Source organism: Micropterus salmoides, unplaced genomic scaffold (assembly GCF_014851395.1).
Source record: "Micropterus salmoides isolate LMB-PRFRI ecotype aquatic unplaced genomic scaffold, ASM1485139v1 Ms_hic_scaffold_18, whole genome shotgun sequence".
NCBI classification, from domain to species: domain Eukaryota; kingdom Metazoa; phylum Chordata; class Actinopteri; order Centrarchiformes; family Centrarchidae; genus Micropterus; species Micropterus salmoides.
The window spans coordinates 16,958,368-16,967,127 of NW_024040928.1; the positions used below are offsets into that span (position 1 = coordinate 16,958,368).

At 40.2% G+C, this 8,760-nt stretch overlaps 1 protein-coding gene across 2 annotated transcripts in view; it reads left to right on the forward strand.

Annotated features, from left to right (window-relative positions):
• mthfd1l (methylenetetrahydrofolate dehydrogenase (NADP+ dependent) 1 like) overlaps positions 1-8,760 on the forward strand; it is a 41,600-nt gene that overhangs the window by 21,449 nt on the left and 11,391 nt on the right. Inside the window, exons 21-25 of one of the 2 annotated variants that reach the window (XM_038727090.1) lie at positions 2,125-2,264; positions 3,119-3,160; positions 5,301-5,404; positions 6,839-6,886; positions 7,069-7,246. In XM_038727090.1, the coding sequence (XP_038583018.1) occupies positions 2,125-2,264; positions 3,119-3,160; positions 5,301-5,404; positions 6,839-6,886; positions 7,069-7,246 (512 nt within the window). The remainder of the gene's footprint in view (positions 1-2,124; positions 2,265-3,118; positions 3,161-5,300; positions 5,405-6,838; positions 6,887-7,068; positions 7,247-8,760) is intronic. The other variant, XM_038727091.1, reaches the window with a different exon arrangement.

Consider the following 8,760-nt stretch of genomic DNA (forward strand, 5'->3'; position numbering starts at 1 on the left):
TGTCTTCTTTCCACTTCTAATCTTCATGCCTCTCCTCTCCTCTCTTCTCTTCTTGCAGTGTTTTTACTCTTGCTTGCTTCTCTAGTGAATAAATTGAACCACACAGAGCAGAGTGATGCATTTCTTCATGGAAACCCTTGTTTTCTCACTAAAGCCTCAGAGAGATGTACTTTATCAAGTGTCAGCCACAAGCACCATAAGCAACAGTGAATTACTCTTTTCTTACCAAAGGCCCCAAGTGGATAATGTTCTCTTGTAATGAAACGATGAATGTTTTCCTTTTCGTCTTTGCTGATTTCATAGTAAATTTATTTTTGGAAAAATTAATTTAATAAAATGTAAGCCTAATTAGATTTTTATTGCCATCCAGAATCGAGTACATAATAGATTTTCCGTCCTAAAGGAATTGATTCAAATCATTCCTGTATCCGACAGCTTAACTGTACTCTCTATAAAGTGTGCATTTACTGTATAGTTTCCTGGCATGCTTCCTAGTCAGGTTTCATTATTATCCTATTAATTGAATTAAATGTTCAGAGGGTAAGCTGTTGGTCATTGGCTGCCACACAGGCTGCCCATGCATAGATCATACAGACAGAAGGTGAATGCTACTGTGTTTTGATTTCACTGGTGGAAACAGTTGTGCTGGATATCCCAGTGAATCAACGAAGACGTTTGGGCCTGCTCTAGCTCTAGTGGAAAAAAACATAAAAACTAATAGATCTTAGAATAATAAAGTGGTCATATCTAAACCAACCCTTGGCTGCTAAACCAAACCACCTGTTCACTCTTTCTCCTAGTGTTGTCTAGTTCTTATGTAACTGTACTATGATTCTCCCTCTGTCTCTCTGTGTCATTTAATGACTCTGTTTTCTCCAAAACATACCGTGTTTTCTGACAGAGCATCATTTTAGCCCTCTTGGCTCTCATTAGTTAATCATCATTTAAATTGTATTACAGGAAGCTTTTGTTTGACTCACCTGTTCATGCACTTGCAAAAAATATTACTTTTGCATTTCAGTTTAAGGCTATTTATGGTTCAGCTTTTCCTAATGTAGCATGAGTTGTCAAAATATGGTCACATGGGTGGACTAGTTTAGACATCTACATTATACACTACGTCATATATCTACATTTTGGGAGAAAATGAAAACAAACTTAATTCTTAATAAATAAGGCTTTATTGGTCCTCTGGTGGTCACAAAATGCTCTTAAAGCTTGATACTCAAACTGGACTTCATTTGTAATAAATGCTGACGGGCAGCTAAAACCGGAGGGATGAAACTGCATCTAATGTCACGTACATTTTATGTAGTTTAGCTTTGAATTCATGGTTTCACAAGGCTGTTTAGTGTTGCATTTTCACTACAAATAAACAGCACCAGAGTACATTTAGAAGCAGATTTGGAATCCCACATACTTCGGTGGTGTACGTGCAGTTATTTTTTTCTCTTCCAGGATTCAAATAACTCACGAGGCTTAACAAACTGCAGTTAATGGGGAAAAAACATCAGTATTTGTTGAATCCTCACTAAATAAGTTAAGTGTGAAATCAGCCTTCCTCTAAAATTTGAAATTTGGCCCACCAGCAGATGTTTTAGTACAGTGGTGCCACACACACATTCGCACAGTCCCACACACATACATTCAACAAGTAACAGGAAACCTTATCTTAACAACTGTCACTCCAGGTGGACTATTGCTTTGTTTGGAGCCCGTTCAAGAGGCCTGTGTGTAAGGCCGTCCATATCAGAGGCCCTCTGTCTCTTTGAGAGCCCTTACAGTGAACCCATTGCTCAATACAGTGTTACTCTTCAGACAGAAACACAGACTCAACTCTTATTCCCATGATTCTTTAAAGATTTCTGACTGTGTGTATAAAGTTGTTTCAAGAAGAAAATGCTGCTGCAGTTGTGGTTTGGTGCATAGAATTGATTTGGCAAGTTTTTACTTAAAGAGCACAAACAAAACCTGGGAAAAGGGATGAGGGAATAAACATTGCTTAATCACTATTTGCTTACATTATGCTTGTGGAGATTCTTAACATCTGCGCAATAGGTTGTTGTTGGAAATGTGACTTTTTGATATGGAAATGTGTAGTTCTCCCTGTCTGTTTCCTAACAGTGACAGAAGCTGGTTTTGGAGCGGACATCGGGATGGAGAAATTCTTCAACATCAAATGTCGGGCTTCAGGGCTCAGGCCAAATGTGGTGGTGTTGGTTGCAACTGTCCGAGCGTTAAAGATGCATGGCGGTGGCCCAAATGTAAGTTAACACAACACCACAGACTGATGTGTTTGAATTGCTGGATAACTGGATAAGTACAACTTTACAATGGCCACAACACTTTCTGTCTTTTTTTTTTTCTCTCCATAATGCTGCCTTAGAATATCATAATGTGGTCTTGCAGCCTGGCTTTTACATTTTCTCTGATGTAGTAGAATTTAGTGATCAAGCGTAGATGTTTTCAACACCCTACGCTAGCATGTGACACATGTTGTGTAAAGAGTCTTAATCACCCATATAAACAGGCTGCTATGCATCAGACCTGAACAGATGTATACAGTGCATCTTAAAAAGACACATAACAACCGTTGCATGACGGTTTCAGTGGCCTTTTTGAGCTAAATTCTCCTTTTGTGTGGTAGTATGCTGTCCTGGTACACCTCCTTGCTGCTCATTAATGGCTGAATACGATCACGTGCCAAATACAAGAAGGGCATTTAAGGCCAAGATGGCATTTCTGATAGGTCAGGCTTATGTTCCAGATTCGTTTGGAAACTTTTAGATGTTTGTGCGTTCCTCCGTGAAAAAAAATACTTGAATGACCCACGTTCATACAACAACAATGGCAACAATAATAGAAATCTACATAGAATTTCTTGGTCCTTATCGGTCTGCATCCCATTTATTGAAATGAATGCCTCAAATTAATAGCAGTGTTCGAAGGCTTTTCCATGAAAACATTTAAAAGAGAAACATGGCGATAAAATAGCTATTCTGCATTAGAAATAAATGTGTCCAAAAAAGCTACAAGCTGGAAAGTGAAATAATACATTGTTGAATGTGATAAAAGACTGAGGTGTGTGTGATTACTTGTTTTCTCTGTGTGTTTTCAGGTGTCAGCAGGCACACCTCTTCCCAAAGAGTACATTGATGAGGTATGAGCCATATTGATATGCATAAATGCACACATAAACAAGCTTAGCCACTGTGATGAAAAGAGAAACATAAGGGAGACGAGACAAACCTGTAAACATTTTTGAGGTGCGGAGTTTGGGGGTTGTTATGTCACTTCCAATTAAGTGAAAAGAATTGTCTGAGCCTGTTTTACTACATTTAGTCATAAAGGACAGGATGTTTCAAGGAAGATTAAAGCTAATTAAACTCATTGGCCAATGCAGGGCCCCAATTATAAAACAATCACATGCTCATTACTATAACTCTATTTAGTTATGTGTGTTGTGTTTTTGAGTGAACTGCCATGCATAACTATGGGTGGCGATGCAACATCCTGTTATTTGCAGCTTTGTGGCCCTTCAACATTCCCAACAGGCCCTTAGGGGCCTCTTACAGCCCTGACCTTCTGTAAAGATGTAAAAGAGTAGGATAATGCTGAGTTGCATGGAGATGACTTGCTGCACACTAACACATTGGTGCAACACAGTTCACACAATATCACAGATCACTTATCAAATGTTTTTGCTGGTTGGTCCAGTTTTGGATATGAGCCATCATTTGACACATTTATAGAGGTTTTTATTCCCTCAGGCCTCCAGCTGTATTCTCGCAGACATTTAATTCCCCGCCTATATGCATAAATACTTCGCCCACTAACATGGTTAAGAGTACTTATTTGATTAACAGCGCAAATAAAACCTTTGCATGTGGTTTCCGGGTATTTGGGCGTTAGCAGTCTGTGTGTGTGCACGTTCATATCTGACTAGAATCACTGGTCTTTCAGCCAGGCTCAGCTGAGTAAATAATGAAGCAGTATAAGTTAATTGTGAAGCCTATAATGAGAACCAGAAGTACTTTGGAAAACAGATCCAGGGAAATGAATTTATGGGACCTTTATGGCCTTACTGCTCTGAGCCTGGGGCTGCGCGCGCACACACACCCCTACACACACCTAGTGCAAGATTGGATTACTGCAGTCAAACTAGCTGCACAATATGCTTCTAATGTGCTTAGGAGTCGCTGGACTTCTGCGCACCCATAGTTGTGCCGGCCAGGCCGTGAATGGCAGCGAGCAGGGGGTGAGTGTTTTATCCACTGCACAGCCCAGTAAGGTAAAGTTGTTGAGGATATGTTGAAGGTATGCTAGTCACAAACCACAGTAAGAGCCCGTCTCCTGCAGCTCTTCTCAGCTCACTGTGGCTATAACGGCTCCAATACGGCTAAAAGTGTAAAATATAACTTAATATCTGAGAACAAACAGAAGCACAAGAGTGAAACTAAACTCCAAATCACAGAGATTCACGTTGAAGCTTGAAAAGTACGGAGAGACTTTTAAAAAGAGAGCTTTCACTCTAGTTTCCAGCACAGAGACACATGAGTTTAGCCACTGAGGAGACAGTTAAGGGGAGGATGTTATCAGCCTGCTACCAAGCAGGAACCCCCTGTTGCAAGGCTGTAGTGAAAACGCATGGCTTGGCACTGTGTGGCTAAAGAGGACCATGAGTAAAAAAAACATTCTAATAAGGCACAAGGTGAATGCCATAAATTCTGATTTAGTTGCTGATATTTTGGAGAACTCCAGCTAAATTAGTAAATTGGAAATTAAACCATTTAAAGTAGACTTTCACTAGACTTCCTGTCATACCGTTCAAATTATGTCTCTAAAAACTATTTGGCAATGAAGGCCAAAATGGAGATCTCCAGCATTTTCCCCTGATGTGCTGATAATGTAATTAAAAACTATCCTCAGTGTTTAGTCACATACAATTTTTTTTGTTTTGTTTTTTTGCACACATTTAGTGTTAAAACTCTATAGCCGCTTCGGTGTCATTTATAGTTGTAAATCATGCACATCATTTCTTTCCCTTTTTTACAGTGTATTTACGTTTTTGAAGTAGTCTAATGAACAAAACTAGTCTCGTTGCTGTAAGTGTTGCCTTATGTTATGAGGTGGGAGAAATCCTCTAGCCACACATCCTTATCAAAGTTTTGTCATGATGGCTAACATGCTTTGATAGACCGCTGTAGTACATTTTATCGGTGTGTTTTGCAATATCAACTGAATTACAATAATACATTTCTGACCTTATGCTTTGTTTCTTCCGTCTCTATTTCCACTAGAATCTGACCCTAGTTGCAGGCGGTTGCCGTAGCAATCTCAGGAAGCAGATCCAAATAGCGCACCTGTTTGGGGTACCAGTCGTGGTGGCGCTCAATGTCTTCAAGTAAGATTCATGCAGACATACGTCCACAAAAACGCAACCTAACTTAAGTCACAGTAAATTAATAAACTTAACAGTAGTAATGGGCAGTGGTGGAAAAAGTACTCAATTTTCATACTTAAGTAAAAGTACAGATACCACATGAAAAATGTTACTCAAGTAAAAGTTATCCAGTATAAACCTACTCAAGTAAAAGTAAAGAATACCTGGTTTTTAACATACTTAAGTAATCAAAAGTATTACACATCAAAATCTGTTGATCTTACAAAACGCAATCTATCTTTTTAAATTCTCTCAAGACAGATTTGAATACAGCACTATAAGTTATAGTGAATCACAATAAGGAAAACTGAGTCGCAAGCTCTCATAAAGTGCAGCTCACAGTCCCAAACAGAGCAGGATTGGCTTCATTTTTCAGATGTTTATATCACAAAACTCTACCAGCTACATTACCACTCGGTCACAAACTGGGACTGCTGCACAGTCACACCTGACAGCACAATGCTCTCACTGCAATCCTCCCTCTGTAAGAAGCCTGAATAGAAACCGCTGCTAGAAAAACCCAGTGCTGGTTTGAATGGACCTCTGCGCACTAACTCAGACCTCATGAAGTCTGTTAAGACTGGGGCCAATCTGCTGGGCCATTTGGTAGAGCCGCAACTGTTCCATTACAGTCTGAGCTGCTTGTATCTGATGCTCATCTCTGGCTGTGCTCGTAAGGGCTGAGGCTAGATGTGTTTCACCTGGGTCTGTGTGACCTGCTAGAAAATTCTGGACTGGGTCTGTGCTGGTACTGGCTGAGCCTGGATGTGGATCAGCTGTGCTTATACTGGCTGACTGGCTGGAGTCTTTTCTTGTACTGGCTGATGATCCAGCACCTACTCTGACAAACTTTAGCTCAGCCCCTGTAAATTATAGATATTTTCTATATATTAATGTTATCAGCTGCATCAGGCCCATTCTGGCTCCACCAGGTTTCCTTAAATACATTTGTCCCACAGATGTTTCTTGCTCGAATGCATGACTGTAATTTCGTGCACGTGCATATGAACACATTTCCACACGCAACGTGGTCATCTTTCCGAGCTAAAGTTTGTTTATAAACTGGCCCATCTGCGTTTATCAAACGTAATAAATAGTTTAAATAGCATTTCACTCAACATTTTTCTGTCACAGTCTGACAAGCAACCAAGACACAGACACACAAGAGCTGTGCTGCTCAGCTGGTTAGCAGGACAGACAGACAGAGAGATTTACTGCAGCTGCACATTAGACATAAGTATGATCTGTTGACATCAGACATTGAGAGGAGAGAACACAAGTTTACCAGACTGCTGTTCCCGCACTTCACTCTCATTGCGTTTTTCTCTTCTTGTGCCTAGAAGGATAGTTCATCCTCTCGTCAAAGTTTTAAACATTCATGGTCACCTTTGACAGGAAAGTGAGGCAGGGCCGTTCAGCTCTGCGCTGTTACGCATCAGAGGCGTAAGTACAGTAACAAAGTATTTGTACTTGGTTGCTTTCCACCACTGGTAATGGGATAATTCATAAATTACGAAGGCCCACAAAAGCACCATTTCTATTAGCTCCATTTTGTCTCTAAATATGTAATTTGTTGTCATGTCCACCAAGCACTGCTAACAACGCTTCCCTTGGTGATCCTTTAGGACTGACACCCAGGCAGAGATCGACCTTGTGTGTCAGCTAGCAAAAGAGTGCGGAGCGTCTGACGCTGTGCCATGTCACCACTGGTCGCAGGGTGGGCGAGGTTCTCTTGAGGTGGCCCAAGCTGTGAATGAGGCTGCCGGCAGACCCAGCAACTTCCAGTTCCTGTACAACATAGAGGTGAGAGCAGATATCTGGATTTTGTGTATTTTACCAACAAAACATAAATAAAGATCCGCTGCAGACTTGTTTTAAGATATAAAATATTCAGCTTGGAATTATAATTTGTGTCGTATAAAGATTCTTTAATTCTTAAAATCTACTCCTTTCCCCCAAAGAAAAATCCAGAATATATGAATAAATGTGAATTTTTTTATTTCAAAAGTTTAATTACTGGACACTGGACATAAATCTACCTTCCTACATGACATCTCCTACAGCACTGAAAAGTATGTTATTAGTGTATGTGCCATGTAGGCTTTCCACATTCCACTTGTGCAAGTTGCATAATGGAACATATTTGGCTTTCAAACTAGACACAGTGTCACAAATCTTGCTTATACATCCATGGTTGAAACTTTGGTGAACACAGAGAAACAATTGCCAATTTGGCAGATAAATGTGAAAACAGCCATCTAGTGTCAAACTCACACATACATCATTCTGCACAGTGAAGTTCAAACATCTAAGTGGAAGTAACAATAAGCAAAACACATCTTTGAGAAGAGGGGGACTTGACAAATATAGCCTTGTACTGAAGCACAATGCATTTGTTTTATTTCCGTTATAATAAGCAGTTGTCATTATCCCAATCCTACTTTTTATTGGGTACTTTCCATTTGCAGTGAATGATGATGTTTGCTCTGGGCACACAGCCAAAGAATGTAGAGGTAAAAAAACATCAGCTGGTTTGAGTTAGTAAGTTTGGGAAGTTGTGACTTACATTAACTATTCCTGTTACGCTGCCATGAGTCCATGCATCTTTGTGTCCCTTTTTTACAGTATGAATGTGTGCCTGCATACCAAGTGTCCAACAGTAGGAGTACAATAAGTCCAGTACTGATTTAATTAATCCAGGCTGAAGCACAGTCAAATAAATGTGGCAATAATTAATTCATAAGTCCAGTATTCAATCTTCACAGTATTCCAAGTTCACAATGGCAGGTAAGTGGAGTAGTATTTGGAGGAAGGTCAGTGAACAGTGGAGCTTGGAGGAATGTTTGGGGTGACAGACAACCTCAGGGTAGGACTCTTGGTGGTGCATGGTCACAGACCTAACTTAAAAGATGAAGAGGCCCCAAAACAGCCCCAGAGAGCAGAGCAGAGGTGTCTGAAAAGGGGCACCCAGCAGGACATGTGGCAGACAGCAGCAGACCTGCAGGTCAGACTTTAGGATACAAGGGGGACGTTTTACTGGGAGCGTTTGGTTCAGTATGTCTCAGGAGGAAGAGAAAACAATTTTAGCAGCATCCATGTGAAAACTGGCCATAGTAGAGAACATGTCATGCTAAGAAGGCCTTAATGATGTGCCCAAATAATGAAATTAGACTCTCTACAAGCCAGCATGTTGTTTTTGATTCCAGTAATCTATAAACTTTAGATTTAATTTTTTTTGCAATTTTCCTTCACTTTGCATGTCCTAGCTACTGTACCATGATTTAAACACCTGTCAGGCCACAGAGGAAATCTAAAGT